Source organism: Malus sylvestris, chromosome 1 (genome assembly GCF_916048215.2).
Source record: "Malus sylvestris chromosome 1, drMalSylv7.2, whole genome shotgun sequence".
Classification (NCBI taxonomy): Eukaryota; Viridiplantae; Streptophyta; class Magnoliopsida; order Rosales; family Rosaceae; genus Malus; species Malus sylvestris.
Window position 1 is genome coordinate 21,288,900 of NC_062260.1, and position 17,817 is coordinate 21,306,716.

A 17,817-nucleotide genomic window follows, 5' to 3' on the forward strand; every position below is an offset into this window, starting at 1 on the left:
ACTACGTTTTCCTCCGTTTTCACTGCAAACCGAAACCTCTCCAGGGCTACGCCTCTAGGATTTTGGCGGCTTGGCCCCTCTTCCCCCTCTCTTCCTCTTCAGAGTTCAGTTCAAGCCATTGCTTCGGAAGAGTTGCAGAGATGGTTTTGTCTAACAGGAAGCTGAAGCAAAAGCTCAGGGAAAAGCTAGCTCAGTCGTTAGTAGAATCGATAGCTAAGCCTAAAACCGAGCCGACAAAAGATGGGTCGGAAAACCCAGACCCGAAATCGACCCCCCGGTCGCTGAAAGTGCTTTTGGACTCCGCAACCCAGAAACCCAGATTGTCCAAGCGGGAAAAACGCAGAAAGATCCTGTCTTTGCGAGGTCCAGAGGTGGTGAGTGTGAATGGCAGTGGTGGTAATTTGGGGGGAAACAAGGGGGAGGAAGGGAAGAGGGATATGGGTTCAGATGAGGAGGAGGAGGATGAGAAGAAGAAGAAGAAGAAGAGGAGGAGGAAGAGAGATGAGGGGGAAAAAGATGGAGACTTGAGTGCAGAGGAAAATGGGGTTGTGAAGAAGGAGAGTAAGAAGCCAAAGAAGAAGAATAAAAAGAAGAAGAAGAAGAGGAAGACGGAGGCGAAAACCGAGGAAGAGAATAAGGGCGGTGAGCTTGAGAATGGAGAGCAAATTGTCCAGGAGACAGATATGAACATTGACAGGTGGTTTTTGACTAAACTTTTTTCCTCCATTTGTATATTTGCATAGTGATTTTGGTAGTGTTTAATTCAGGGTTTTAATTAATTTTTTGAGTGGGAGGTTGACTAATTGTGTATTTTGGGAGGAAATGTGGATTGAAGGTGTCTGCTTTCTGTGTGAAATTTGGTTTAGTTTTTGCCTCATTCTGTGCGTGTTTCGTTTCGTTTAGGCAAGCGAGTGGGGATGCTCTGACAAAAGTTTATGTGGGAGGCATTCCTTATTACTCGACCGAGGATGATATTCGAAGTTACTTTGAAAGCTGTGGTACAATAACTGAAGTTGATTGTCTGAGGTTTCCTGACAGTGGGAAGTTTAGAGGAATTGCTATTATTAGCTTTAAGGTAAGAAATTGTGAATTAAATTCGGCATTCAAAACTTTATATTTCAGTCCTTGCTAATGTAACTTGGAATTGAAAGTCTCTTCAGAACCTAAAGAATTAGAGACTGCCCACCAGGAAAGTCTAGTTAGTAGTTTGTATTGGCAAATGTTATGATATCACCTGTCGATATTTTTTAAACACCTTCTTAAATGAATGTTAGCTTCCCAGTTCTCCTGGTTCCTTGAGTTTGAGCTTGAGATATACAGGCATTCAGATTGCCGGATATGATTTTTACAAGTACGTCTTGCTTACACTTCTGCTTCCGCTAGTTGAGTTGAATTTTTCACCCTCAAGAAGCTTTATGTATACCTTGAAAGAGTTCATGAGTTAATCACAACAGGCTTATTGCTCAAATCCGATTGGCAACCTCTGAATCAATTTATGCGAATCTTTTATTTTTCGATGATTAGCATCATTCATCATTAAATATGAATGTATTCCTTTTAAAGATAGACTGACTTTGAAAAACTGCTAGAAATCAAAATGAGGATGTTGAGAGTCCGAATTCTTTTGAATTCTAGGTTCATGCTAAATACTAGATTGTTTATCGTCTATCTTATCTTAACATGCTAATGTTTTTACAGACAGAAGCAGCAGCCAAGCGAGCCTTGGCTTTTGATGGAGCTGAAATGTGAGTTTGGACATTTCCCAATTTGTTGTTGTAGGATTGTTTGCTGCTTCTTACAGGATTCTAATGAAACTTCGTTTTATCTCAGGGGTGGACTGTTTCTGAAAATCCAGCCTTACAAGGCAACTCGACCCAATAAACCGAATAAAGTATCTGATTTTGCCCCACAAATTGTGGAGGGATACAATAAAATCTATGTTGGAAATTTGTCATGGGATATTACTGAGGATGATATCAGGAAGCTTTTCTCAGATTGCAAGATTTCATCTATACATTTTGGTAAGGATAAGGAAACAGGGGAATTTCGGGGTTATGCTCATGTAAATTTCTCTGATAGCCTCTCGGTGACTATGGCATTGAAGTTAGATCAGAAGGTTGTATGTGGAAGACCTGTCAAGATAAGCTGTGCAGTACCTCTGAAAAAAGCAGGGACTCCTTCAAACCTTGCAGCTACAACTTCTAGTACTCATTCAATATCTGTAGCTTCGGCTATGAGCACTGATTCCGTTCCAGTAGATACAAGTACGGGTACAGTAGCTGGTGATGGTGGGTTTAGTGACATCAGTGGTAAGATCAAGAGGAGGACGTGCTATGAGTGTGGTGAGAAGGGTCATCTTTCTTCGGCTTGTCCAAAGTCTGCAACTACAACTTTTAGTACCCATTCAATACCCGTAGCTACAACTACAAGTAGCGATCCTACACCAGCTGCTACATCCTTGGGTACAGGAGCTGATAATAGTGGGTTGAGTGCCACCAGTGGGAAGATTAAGAGGAGGACGTGCTATGAGTGTGGTGAGAAGGGTCATCTTTCTTCAGCTTGTCCAAAGTCTGCAACTACAGCTTTTAATACCCATTCAACACCCGCAGCTAAAACCACAAGTACCGATCCAACACCAGTTGCTACAGCTACAGGAGCTGATAATGGTGGGTTGAGTGACATTAGTGGTAAGATTAAGAGGAGGACCTGCTATGAGTGTGGTGAAAAGGGTCATCTTTCTTCAGCTTGTCCAAAGGCTGCTACTACACCTTCAAGTACCCATTCAATTCGAGTAGCTACAGTTACAAGTACCGGTCTGATTCCAGTAGCTACAACTACAAGCACCGTTAATACACCAGTAGCTACAACAAGAAGCACAGATTTGCCACCAGATGTTACAGCTGCAGGTACTGGAGCTGATCCTAGCGGGTTGTGTGCGAGCAGTGGTAAGATTAAGAGGAGGACGTGCTACGAGTGCGGTGAAAAGGGACATATTTCTTCAGCGTGTCCAAAGAAGCAAACCAATGCAAGTTAAGCATGTAGCCTGCAGGCAGTGTCCCAAGTTTTTCCTATTAATTACATGTAGGGAGAAACACATTACTCATTTTGGAATTGGTTGAAACGTCACAGGGTTGTTGTTAGTGAGTCCGATTTTGGGAAATTTTGTTTACTGCGTTTAGCTTAGTTTGAGGCAGAGATTTGTAAAACTGATATATTTCTTTATACAGGGCAGATTTTGTTCCTTGCTTGACTCCATGTCAAAGCAAATGGTGGTTCTTGTTAAAATTATATGCAATACGGGTTGATGAAGGGTTTATTGTTATTGTTCAAGCAGTTAAAGTGTTACGATATTAACCCGTGCACTTGGGATCTTGTGTTTGAGTCGACTGCATAGTAAGTCTTAAAGACTAAATACTGGACAATATACTCCCATCGGATCTAGTCCGGTCCATCAAACGTGCCCTTAGGGTGCGTTTGTTGCGCCGGACTGTCTCGGACTGGACTAGCTGCCGGGACTAAGCTGGACTGGTTTAGACTGGACTAAGCTGGACTAATTTAGTGAAGCGTTTGGTGTAATGTCGGACTAAGAAGCAGGATAAGAAAAACAGTACTATTCACCAGATTTGTGTTTGCTTAGACTAGGACTACAAATTTTTGCCATTGTGTAATAGAGTAATGCTACAAATCTCATGATATGGGTTAATTGGAGCATATTTTTGCCATATATATTATGAATCTTAAAAAAAATTGACAATTGTTTTGTTTCTATTACCTGCTAATAGAATTGGGTTTAATTTGCAAATGTAGCTTGGTTTAAACTCTATCACCCAACAGAAGAAAAATAATAGTGCCCAATACATGCAACTTCAACAAATACAAGTACATAAGAAGATCTCCATAATTTAGAAAATCTTAGTTAACATTAGTTAACATTAGCCAAAATAGATCTCCATAATTTACAAAATGGCTAGTTAACATAAGCCAAAATACTAGTGCAAAGTTAAGTTATAAGCCATAACATAAGATTGTATGATTAATAAAATACATCCATGTTAACATTAATAAAATACATCCATGTTAACATTAGCCAAAATCCTCATCCGCTTGCGTTGTCGCTTAAAAGCCTTTGGACGAACACTTTCTTGAGTTCCGGTTTGATTGCCCTGCACACACACACACACACACACTGCATACATACACACACACACACATTGCATACATACATACACACACACACACACACACTGCATACATACACACACACACACATTGCATACATACATACACACACACACACACACACTGCATACATACACACACACACACACGGCATACATACATACATACACACACACACACACACACACTGCAGACATACACACACACACACACATTGCATACATACACACACACACACACGGCATACATACATACACACACACACACTGCATACACACACACACACTGCATACACACTCACACACATACTCACACGGACATACACACTCTCACACACGGACATACACTCACACACACCCTGCATACATACATACATACACACACACACTGCATACATACACACACACACACACTGCATACATACACACACACACACACACACACACGGCATACATACACACACACACACACTGGTCAGATGCACACACTGCACTCACATGGACATACACACTCTCACACACTGACATACACTCACACACACCCTGCATACATACATACACTGCATACATAATCAAATTGTACAACTTAAGTTGGTTCAAACTTACACACAATACACACACACACTACACAAACACACACACATACACACACAATACACACACACACACACACACGGCCACAATACACAAACACACACACACACACACACACACACACACACACACACAATACACACACACACACTACACAAACACACACACACACACAATACACACACACACACACACACACACACACACGGACACAATACACAAACACACACACCCACACACACAATAGACACACACTACACAAACACACACACACACATATTACACTTACACACACACATATTACATACACACACACACACACACACACACACACACACATATATTACACTTACACACACAAAGATTACACACACACACACAGAGATTACACACAGAGAGAGAGAGATTACATACATATACACACACACACACACACACAAAGATTACACACACACACACACACACAGATTACACAGAGAGAGAGAGAGATTACATACACACAGATTACACACACACACACACAGAGTATACACACACAGATTACATACACACACATATTACACTTACACACACACAGATTACACACACACACAGATGCACACACACAGATTACACACCCAAATTTTTACTTGGATGCTCTACCAGGCCAAATCAGTCTTTCAATCTCAGCCGTTTAAGAAAATGCATTGGTTCCCAGATTGGACCACATCATCTACCAATCTTCTTCCCCACAAAAACAAAAATAACTCAAATAAAGAAAAAAACCCATTTAACAGAAAACCAGCGACGGCGCCTGGGGTGCTTACGACGGCCGCCAGCAAAGTAGTGAATGTTGCAGCAAATTAAAGAAAAAAAAACATTTTACCAAAAACCAGTGCAATCGGCTACCATGCATGCCTCTTCGAGTCCAAAACATTCAACAATCAGCTTAATTGACTTCATAAACTATCAAAAAATTCGAATTGACCCATAAAAAAAAATCCAAAAATAAAAAATACCCAAAATAGACGAGGATCACAGCCCAAAAACCCGAATTTCTCAAAAACCCAGAAACAAAAAAGCTGGAAGAAGGCCGCATTACCTCAACTTGGGCACCAACGAGAAGCTTTCGTCGATGAGGGTGAGGAGGACGACGACGAGGAAGCAGGGCAAGATCGACGACGAGCGACGAGCAGGACGAGGGACGTTGGGGATCCTCGCAGAGATAAGGACGAGCAGGACGTTGGGGATCCTCGCGGTTTTCTCTCCGTGCTTACGAGTCCGCCCAAAATTGGGGTTCTTCGTTAAGAACTCGTAAGGAGGCGTGTAATCCGACCGAGTCCCACCTAAGCCCATTAAAGCTAATCCGGTTGCACACCAAACACAGGACTATAGTCTAGTCCAGTCCAAGCCTTGCTAATCCTGTCAAACAAACGTGCCCTTAGTGTAATGCTAGCACCATCTTGTGTTCGAAAGTAATTGAAAATTTGAAGTGAGGTGGAGAAAGCGTCGAGTTTGGTTCAAAAGCATCATTGCAAGAGGGGACAAACGAAAAATGAACATCTTGCGAGCGATACGTCCCATTTACTTTGACAAGTACAACGACTTAGAACTGGAACTATTTCGATCTCTAGTCACTAAACGGTGGAATGATCGTAGTTAAGAACATAACAACTTTTTAAGTGATGGATTTATTTATTTACGTCTCTAGATTATTTTCTGTTTTATTCGATCTAAATACTAAAAATCATGTGTGTGTAAAAAAAATTATGGCTTATGAAATTCTACATGGGTTTTGATTCATTTGAAATGAAACATGTGCACCATATGTTATTTTAGACACTAAAAGCGATCCAGAGTTTTGGTGAAAATGCGTCACGTGCAAAGCGCCTCCTATTTTTTGGATAGAAAGTTGAATTTTGTGCTAGGTTGACGCATTTTGAAAATTGAAAAATCAAGTTGGCACCTCTTTTAAGTAACAAATTAAAATCTGTATATAAGTTGAGGTGTTATTTCTAAAACCTTCAGCTTGATTATTCACAGGTTTTAATTTGTTTTAAGTGAAACATGTGCACTGTGTGGTTTTGAGAAATAAAATGAGTTAGAAATACCGTTAAAAAAAAAGTGAACTACAATACGCATGTTATTCTTGGACGAAAAATAGTCGGATCAATTCAAAGTTTTAAATTAATTTAACACTGTGATGTACAATTCACATTTCTTGTTTCAAATCAATTTAGCACGAAATTAAACAAAACAACATGATTAAAAGAAACCCTTAAAACAGAGACTCCAGTTGAGGAGATTACAACTTACTACCACTATTTGCTACGGAAACGAGCCAACTGTGCTTATTCAACAACACAAGTCTTATGGCGATTAAATTAGATATGGCAAAAGCTTATGATCGTGTGGAATGGGGCTTTCTGTTGGAGGTCATGGGGAATTTAGGATTTCACTCCAGGTTTTGTGCATGGATTCGAGAATGCATATCTACGGTGTCTTATAGTGTTATGGTGAATGGAGTACCATCAGACTATTTTGGACCGGAGAGGGGATTGTGGCAAGGAGATCCTATGTCACCATTTTTATTTCTCATATGTGCGGAAGCTCTATCGTCTCATATTCGGAAGCACGAGCTGGAGGGGTTGATTAATGGAGTGAGGGTGGCGGCGGGGCAACGCTAGTTTCTCACTTATTCTTTGTAGATGATTTTGTGGTCTTTTGTAAAGCTGATGAAAGGAAGGCAGGACATGTGATTAAAATATTGAAGGACTACGGGAAGGCTTCAGGACAGATTATTAATTTAGAGAAAAGTTCTATATTTATTGGGAAGGGATGTTGGAAGAAGCTAAAAAAGAAAATTTCCACGAAAATGAATATTCAAGCTCGAGATGGGTTCGGAAAATATTTGGGGATCCAGGCAGATTTTGGGCATTCGAAGAAAGTGGTCTTTGAATCAATACGTCGCAGTATTGAGAGTAGAATTGATGGGTGGGCTGACCAATTTTTGTCTCCTGCGGGAAAGGAAGTGTTGATCAAATTAGTTGCTATGGCAATGCTGAATCATGCCATGGCATGTTTTAAACTACCGGTGGGCACCTGCAAGGAAATGGAGAGAGTCATTGCGCAATTCTGGTGAAAAGGGCAATCCAAGGCTAAAGGATGTCACTGGGTAGCATGGGATAAATTGACAATGAGTAAGAAGGTTGGAGGATTGGTGTTCCGTGATTTGATATGTTTTAACTTGGCGATGCTTGCCAAGATTAGTTGGAGGATCCTACATCACCCTGATTCGGTTCTTGGGACCATACTGCGGGAGAAATATTTTCCTAACTCTACTTTAATAAACAGAATAAATCGTCGTGGGGATGGAAAGGTACATTATTGGGGAGACATGTAAAGGTACATTATTGGGGAGACATGTATTGAATCGTGGGCTACGGTGACGGGTGGGGAATGGAGAAATGATCATTGTGGCTCATGATCCATGGATACCTAAGCCGCATTCTTTTAAACCGGAGATGCGGAATGAGGTTTCTAATCTTAAGGTGTGTGATTTAATCACTCTGGATAGGCAGAGGTGGAAGATGGAGCTGCTTGAAACTATGGTGGAACCTGAGGACTTGGAATTGATTCAAACCATTCCTATTAGTAGGAGCAGTGGCGAAGCTAGGAATCTTACCACAAGGGGTCTTAGTGTAAAAATCCAAATAAAAATTTAGGATGGAAAAACATATTGAAAATGAAATCATAGTACTTTCATTCATAATTCATAACGGAAACAATATTACAAGCTATAATTGTCCACGACGAGGTTTCATATTTTGAAAACGAAGCATTATAGCTTCATTTTCAATACAAGCAAAAATATCTCTCTCAATATAAACAAGCAAGCTATCACTCAACTATTGATCTCCCATTTTGCTCCTAAGTGGACGCTTAACAATACTCATGACAGAAAATGTTCTCTCCATTGAAGCAGTTGCAATTGGTAAAACTAAAGACAATGTAATGAGCAAATATACATAATTGAATATTTGATGCATCCTTGTCTCCACCATTTTTTTTTGCAAGATCACCAATCCCTTCCACTTGAGAGAAATCACTAATGGAACGCACATAATGAATATAAATCTCAAGTTGATCTTCAAGTGCCAAACGATCCTCATCCGAAAAGTCTTGAGGATAAAATTGAGCAAGACGAAGTAACTTTGGTTTATCAAAAGCTACAAATGAATCTTTCGGACTCAAACATACCAAACAAATAAGCAACTCGGTATTTACCTCATTAAAGCGATCCTCTAACTCCGTAATTTGCTCATCAATGACATAAATAAAGAGCTCCACACGATAATGATGACGATTTGTCTTTATTGGAGCATTATGCCTTGACCTCCCTGGAAGTATAAATGTCTCTTCCATGTTAGGAACATCAATATGATGTTTTTCACAAAAAGAAGATACTTCATCAACCAATGCATCGAACCCATTATTCCTCATCCAATGTAGCTTTTCCTTGCATGATATCACTAAAGCCATTGCATTCACAATTTCTTGATCTTTCCTTTGCAATGCTTGTGACAAATCATTTGTGAGTCCCAATATGACTTTCATCAAGAAAAGGTGAAACACAAACTCAAAAGTACGTATTTCTCTCATTAACTTATTTGCTTCACCCGCACTTTCATTGGGATTATCATCAATAACCATTTGAAGCATATGAACCACGGATGAAAACATGCAAAATGATGCTAATCAAGGTACCATAGTGTGAGTTCCATCGTGTGTCACCGACATGTTTAAGACTTGTTTCTTGATTTAAGCCTCACCCCGTTATAAGATAATCATTTTCAAAAGCTATCACAAGCTCTTCTTGAAGTTGCTGTCTAAGTAAATCACGCCGCTTACAAGATGCTCCAACATGATTAACCACACTATTAGCCGTTGCAAAAAAAAAAGGCAATGTCTATATTCTTCTTTGCTACGGCAACAAGAGCTAGTTGAAGTTGATGAGAAAAGCAATGAACATAAAATGCACAAGGTTTTTCTCTCAATATCTTTGTTTTAAGGCCATTCAACTCACCTTTCATATTGCTAGCACCATCATAACCTTGTCCTCGTAGCTTGGAAATGCTCAAACCGTTGCGAGAAAAGAATGTGTCAATAGCATCCTTTAGTGAACTTGAAGTAGTGTCGGTAACATGTGGGATACCCACAAATCTTTCAATTACATGCCCGTTGTCATCCACATAACGCAACACCATAGCCATTTGCTTTTTCACCGACACATCACGTGCTTCATCCACCAATATTGAAAAGAATCTATCTTTTAGACCATCCATGATAGCATCAAGTGTTTCAAGGGCACATGAATTCACAATTTCTTTTTTAATGCAAGGAGCTAGTAATTTGAGATTCCCCGGAGTATTTTCCATCATAACTTCTCTAACTTTATCATCATTATCTGCAAGGAATTACAATAGCTCCAAGTAATTTCCCCTATTGCTTGAAGTGGCACTTTCATCATGGCCATAAAAAGCAAGACCTTGTCGCAATAAAAACTTAGTGCACTTGATTGATGCATTCAAGCATCTGCGATAAGCCTTACGAGCTTGGTCGGAGTGTTTGCTCACTGTCGTTTCAATAAGTGTAGCTTGATTCATCAAATTTGTAGCAGCTTCTCTAACCTTATTATGAACACTCCCAACCGGTCCAACATGCATCTTAAATCTTTCTCTCCTTTTTCTTCCAAGTCTTAAATCCATCTCTAGTGAAAGATTCACTACCCACTTGTTCAAAATTGGTTTTAAAGAGATAGCAATAGAGACAAAATGCTGCATCTTTAGATATACTATACTTCAACCAATCAAACTCATCAAACCATTGGGGAATGAAGCGTCGATTAATTCCCGACATATTAGTTATTGGGATATTATGATCTCTAGGTTGATAAGGTCCTTTTTGTAGATATGATCTTCAGACCTCATCTCTCATATTAGCATCATAATCTATCATTCAAGTTCTTAATCCAACTTTCGCTTGAAGATTACCCAAAACACCATCTAACTGACACTATCAACATTATTCGAACTACCCGAACCCGATGATGACTTTCACTTAAAAAACCGTTCCATAATAATTCTACATATACAAAATATTCAAAATAAATACTCACAATATAAACAAACCATCAACATAATCAAAATAAATATGAATAGGATTTCAATTAAATTAAATATATTCTACATATACAAAATAATGAAAATAAAAACTCACAATATAAACAAACCATCAATATAATGAAAATAAATATGAATTGAATTTCAATTAAATTAAATATATTCTACATATACAAAATAATGAAAATAAAAACTCACAATATAATCAAACCACCAATATAATCAAAATAAATATGAATTAGGTTTCAATTAAATTAAATATATCATACATAGGGTTTAGAACTTACTTGAATTGTGAAATTTCACAATAACAATGAGCAAATACAAAGAGAGTAGCTAGCGGCACCACCACCACAACGACGACGACGATAGCACAAAGGAACCTCAATGGCGGCAGCAAGGGAGGAGATGGAGTTGAGGGTTTGGGGGGGATTGAGTTTGGAACTTAGGGTTGGAGGAGGAGAAAACAAAAGAAAATTGGGGGTTTTGGAATGGAGGAATCGGATCTATGTGTGGAGAATGAGAGGCTGGTCATTTTTTTTTCTTCAGACCTGGCCCAAAACGATGTCGTTTTGGCCAGGTCATTTAAAAAAAAAATTCCCTAGGCCAAAACGACATCGTTTTGCCCAGGTTGTTTAAAAAAAAAAAAAAAAACCTCACGCGCACCTCCTTCTTCTTTAACCTGCAAGCGAACTCTTTCTTTTTCTTTCAGACATTTCGTCGACCATGTGGTGTGCAGCTCCAAGAGGTCGCACCAGTAACTCCAAGGGACCTCTAAGGTTATTTCCATGGCTTCCAAGAGGTCGTGCGACCCCATTGACCCCACTGTGGCTCCGTCTCTGAGTAAGAGTGGATGTCCAGATAAACGAATTTGGCATTATACAAAGGACGGGTTGTACTCCGTACGATCAGGATACTATGTTGCCATGGAAATGATGCAGAATGGGGAGTTTGGACGAAAAGGGGAAGGGGATGTCAAGCTCAGGTGGATCAACGGGAGGAATGTGGAGGAAAATTTGGTCTCTATCGGTGCCGAACAAGATCCAGTTATTTATTTCGAAGACTTGTAGGAAGGCGTTGGCTATGAGGCACAATTTGGAGTGAAAGAGGATACAGGTGGTGAATAAGTGTGAACTGTGTGGTGCCATGGATGAGACCGAGGCTCATTTATTTTTTTATTACGAGTTTAATCGTGTGTTCTAGTTCAGGACGGCGGTGCAACTTGATATGGCAACTATGGGGTGCATGATTTTATGGAGGGATGGCAGAAATTGGTAGGAAGGATGGAGAATGAGGATGATGGGGATGGGGTGTTGCAGCATGTGGCCTTTGGTTTGTGGAGAATATGGAAAAGTAGGAATGAAGCCATATTTAAGGGGATTCAAATCTTACCTCATGCGGCAATTGATTTGTGGAAGCAGCAAGTAGGTGAGTTTAATGAGGCTATGGCAGTGGAAGGGGTGAAGAGGCAGAACATAGGAGATCTCGAGGAGGGTGCCTCGGCTTTGGTGGGGAACATGGGAAATGGTTCTAAATGGATGAAGCCTAGTTTTGGATTTTTGAAGCTAAATTGTGATGCTGCATGGCGGAAGGATACAAAAGGTAAGGGGTGTTGACTGGGTTCTTCGAGATTTTGTCGGGATTCCCAAACTTGCAGGAGGAGTGGGGGGCAACGGTTTGCAGCTGCAATAATGGTAGAGGCTGAAGCAACAAGGCGAGGTATAGAGATGATTCTTAATAGTGATATTATGGAGCATGGGGTTCACTTGGTGGTGGAATCAGATTCAAAAGGTTTGATTCAGATGCTTAACAAGGAGATCACAACTGACGTGACACTTGATATTTATCTCCAAGATATTTGGAGGATGGTGAGTTTGTTCCAGTTGGTGAGGTTTTGCTTTACCCCTCGGCAATGTAATCGTGCAGCTTATACGGTGGCGGCGCACGTGATTAAGCATGGCAGAAGTTTTGGTTGGGATGAATTAGGTTCTGAGTTTCATTTTAATCTTTTAGCAGAAGATGCTAATGTATCCGTTCACATTTCAAATTAAATAAAATTCCTACATTTCGACAAAAAAGAAAAAACAACAACAACACAAGTCTTATTACGGTCAGATGTTTTGATATTATATCAGGTTTTTCCAAAAGTTCTTAGGTGCTTCGGAATACCCAGCACACTGAGTGTGTTAACCGTTAGATCTTAATTTTGTATTTTCAAACAAAAATCTAATGGTTAAAACATATAAAGTACCGGGACTCCGAGTCACCTATTGAGAAAAATAATTCTCATTAATTCAATGCATAACTTTACACTTTGGGTATTTATACAAAACCATCACAGTCATCACAGTTGACAAAAAAAAGGAATAATAAACTAAAACTAACTAACTAACTAACTAACTAACTAAACATTCCTTAGCCTCTAAGTATTATCCCTTGAAGGTGTAATTACATTTTTATCCTTAATATCCCCCCTTAAACGAGACTGTGGTGCTCTCAGTTGTAGTTTGTCACGAAGAAGGATGAACTGAGGCTTGGACAGAGACTTGGTGAAAATATCTGCTACCTGATCCTGTGTACAAACAAACTACACAGAAACTTGATTGGCTAGAACCTTTTCACGAATATAATGGTAATCAATCTTGACATGCTTTGTTCGAGCATGGAAAATAGGATTTTTCGCTAATGAAATGACAGAGATATTGTCACACCATATCTTAGAAGAATGAGGCAGAGAATAAGAAATGTTAGTAAGCAGTTTGCATATCTATGTGATTTCTGTAGCTGTATTAGTAAGAGATCGATACTCAGCTTCTGTTGATGAACAAGCAACAGTAGGTTGCTTCTTAGCACTCCAACTAATGAGAAAGTTGCCAAAATAAACACAATAGCCTCATGTGGATCTTCTGTCCAAAGAACACCATGCCCAATCGGTATCTGAAAAGGCTTGAATAGATGAAGCCTGAGAGTACTTGGAAAACCATAATCCAAGATCAAGATAACCCTTAAGATATATGAGAATGCGTTTTACTGCTTGCGTATGTGAAATTCGTGGACTGCGTATAAATTGACATACCAAATTAACAGCAAAACCGAGATTAGGTCTAATCTAGGTTAAGTACTGAAGAGCTCCAACTAGAGATCGATATTCAGAAGCATTTTCAAGCAAAGGAGATGAGTGATCCAGCTTGGTGGTACTGAAAGGGGTGCTACAAGGCTTGGCACCTTCCATTTTTGCTTTTACCAATAAATCCAAAATATACTTGGTTTGAGAGATAAAAAGACCGGATAATGATCTTTTAACTTCAACACCAAGAAAATAGTGAAGAGCACCAAGATCCTTGATGGGAAAAAGAGCACTAAGTTGAGTGATGACTTGTTAACAAGCTGCAGATGAAGGTCCAATGAATAAGATGTCATCCACATAGACTAGGATAAATACCAGAGTATGAGAACTCTTTATAAACAGAGAATGATCACTTTGAGAGCCTTGAAACCCAAGAGAATATAAAGCATTATGAAGCTTGTCATACCAGGCTCGAGGAGCCTGTTTCAAACCATAAAAGGATTTATGAAGATGGCAAACATGATGTGGTTTTGTTAGATCTTTAAAGTCAGGTGGTTGTTGCATAAACACTGATTCAGTAAGTGTGACATGGAGAAAGGCATCACTGACATCTAATTGGTTGAGGAACCAATCATATTAGGTAGCAATAGTGAGAATAAGGTGAATAGTCACATGTTTGGCCACTGGACTAAGGGTTTCAGTGTAGTCAAGACCCTTTTGCTGGTGAAACCCTTTAACAACCAAGTGGGCTTTGTACCTGTCAATAGATCCATCTGGTTTCCTTTTGATCCTAAAAACCCACTTACATCCCACAAGGTTATAAGAAGTAGAAGGTGGTACAAGAGACCAAGTACCAGTTGTTACAAAGGCATTAAATTCCTCTTGCATTGCTATGCGCCAATGAGAGTGTTTGGAAGCTTATAGGTAGGTTGTAGGAACATATTCAACTGCAAGATGTGAGGGAATGAGGTGCTTAGTTACAGCTAATGCTTTGGGTTTGAAAATTCCAGATTTGGATCTGGTTTGCATTGGGTGGTTATTAGTAGGTAATGTAGGTTGGAATGAGTTGATATTTGGAGAAGTTGCAGATGTTGTATTTCGAGAGGTTGATGAGGAGACAGAAGGTAATAAAGTGGATGTGAGCACTAGATTTGGTGTAGAAATAGTATGAGTAGGATAAAGGGTAAATGTGAGAGATAAGGGAATAGAAGATTGGTATAATTGAGAGGAAACAGGTTGGGATGGAGAATGGTGGAAGGTATGAAATGGAAAGGTTGACTCATAAAAAAGAACATGCCTTGAAATATACAACCTGTGAGTAGATGGATGTAGACACAGGTAGCCCTTGTGATTTAAGCTATACCCCAAGAAGACACAGGGCTTGCTTTTAGGATCTATGAAAATGACATAATACCGAAAACCATGATGAGACATTATGGGTGAAGGTCCCCAAACATCTGTATGGATAAGTTCTAAAGGCTTGCGGGTTGTACAAGTAGTACTAGAAAAATGAAGCTTAAAACATTTCCCTAGTGCACAAGTTGAGCAAAAGGTTTTATTTGAAGCATCAAGAACAGAAATACATGATTGAGAGGCCAAATTATTTATGATCTTTATAGAATGGTGGCCCAATCCTTGATGCCAAAGATGCTTTGGAGCTTTGACAGATGCAGCTAAAGCTTGTTGAGAGTTAGCAAGATAAGATGATGAGTGAAAATGATAGAATCCATGTTGAACTAGTCCTTTAAAGAGCATTCTCCCCGAAGAACGATCCTTCACAATGAAGTGAAAAAGGATAAAGATGCATAGAACAAGAATTGTCAAGTAGAAATTGATTAACAGAGAGAAGATTATGCTTCAAATCAAGAACATGTAAGACATGCTTCAATGCAAAGGATTGAGTAGAAGTATGTAAAGAGGTTGAGCCAAAATGGAGAATAGGCAAACCTTTGCCATCTCCAATGTATACTTGCTTAGGACCAATGTATGCTTCTAGATTCTGAAGGTTGGCAAATGAGTTTTTCATATGAGAACTGGCACCAGAGTCAACAATCCAGGTAGGAGTAGAATTGGAGGTACTAGCAACCATTGCAAAATGAGAAGATTTTCCATTGTAGTTTTGATCCATGCGATGAGGACAATCACTAGCTTCATGGTCTGGTTGTCAACAAATCTGACAAAAAAGCTTTTGATTTGAAGAGTAGTTGTTGCGAGCTCCACGATTAAATCTTTGATTGTTGTTTCAAGAGTAGTTATTTCTGCCATTGTTGAATCTAGAATTTCCATGATTTTGAAAATTGCCTCGATTTGTGCCTGGATAATTCCGATCCACGTTGCAGCCTTGATTGGAGAAATTAGGAAGATGCTGTGCAGCAAACGCTTGTGGGGTAAAGTTTGCAAGCAAGGGAAGAATACCAGCAGAGGAATTATATGCTTGAAACGGTGCAGCTGAGACAGTTTTCTTCCGATTGTTGAGTTGAAACTCCTTACTGATAAGTAATTTGTGCAATTCATCAATAGTCGTGGAACCAATACAAAATTGAATAACATCCACAAAGGAGTCAAATTCGGGAGGCAAGCCATGAAGTGTGACTGAGATGAGTTCTGAATCTTTAATAGAAGCATCAGCACTTGTAAGTGCATCTGTAATTTCTTCAATTTGTTAGAGATATTGAGCAGCAGTCAATTCACCTTTAACAAGACTGTGAAGACGAGATCGAAGCTTGTGAATGTGAGACTGAGATGCAGTGGCGAGATGCGATTCCAATTTCGCCTAAAGTTCTCGAGCATAAGTTACGTCAACTGTGTAAGGGATAAAGGATTCAAATAAAGTGGAATTGATCCAGATGAGAATGTTCTGATCATTCTTAAACCAAGTAACATAGGCTGGATTGAGAGTTGCAGTCCGATTTCCAAAGGAATCAAGAAGATATTTGGGCGGTGCCACCATAGATCCGTCGGTGAGACCAGTGAGATTGTAACGACGAAGAATTGGGGCAAACAAGGCACTCCAGGTCAGGTAATTTGTAATTGTAAGCTTGATTGGAACCATAGATCCAATATTTTGGATCGTAATGAAGGAAGAAATCGCAGAATTAGGGTTGGGAATGGCATCTGGAATCAGATGAACAGGAGAATTCGATTCCTATGAGGGAGATGTAGTGGTCACCATAGCTGAAGATTGAGAAGGAAATCACGATTAAGAACAAGGAATCATGATCAAGATCAAGAACACGATCTATCAATCGAAGAAGATGAAGTAGTTGAGTCGATGCAGAGAAAAGCGGGAAAATTTTTTTTAGGAAGATAAGGCGGTGTAGAAAGGTGTCATGAGACTAGTGGCTCGTGATACCATATTGAGAAAAATAGTTCTCATTAATTCAATGCATAACTTTACACTTTGGGTATTTATACAAAACCATCACAGTCATATCAGCTAACAAAAAAAAGGAATTGTCTATTCTAAAATTGAGGAGGGATTTGACTGTAGCTTAGCTACAGTCAAATGTTTGCCACTTGATTTTGTTTTATTTACACCACTACCATGGTATTTGTGCTTGAGTTGGAGGGTAATTATTAAAAATTAAGAGGGTAATATTGTCTCTGAACAGATTTCGTATCTTTACAGTTTTGCCAGTTTTGTTGTGAGATGGGCCCTTGATTTTGCATTATTTACGTTTCTGCCATTTTCAGAAGGCAAGGGCTGCACATGCAGAGAGGGAGATAGGCGTGGGATGGCAGGGAGGGAAAGAGACATGGAGGAGTGAGGCTGCCAAAAAAGGGGTTAGGGTTGATTTTTTCTCCTCAAATCAAGGGT

General features: G+C 39.5%; 1 protein-coding gene across 1 annotated transcript; it reads left to right on the forward strand.

Moving 5' to 3' along the window:
* Positions 1–21: 21 nt before the first annotated feature.
* Positions 22–3,309, forward strand: LOC126628696 (phragmoplastin interacting protein 1-like). The gene is made up of 4 exons (XM_050298476.1): positions 22–697; positions 904–1,075; positions 1,699–1,745; positions 1,831–3,309. Exons 1-4 carry the CDS (start codon positions 141–143, stop codon positions 3,032–3,034), a joined length of 1,980 nt encoding a protein of 659 aa, XP_050154433.1. The 5' UTR covers positions 22–140; the 3' UTR covers positions 3,035–3,309.
* Positions 3,310–17,817: the final 14,508 nt, after the last annotated feature.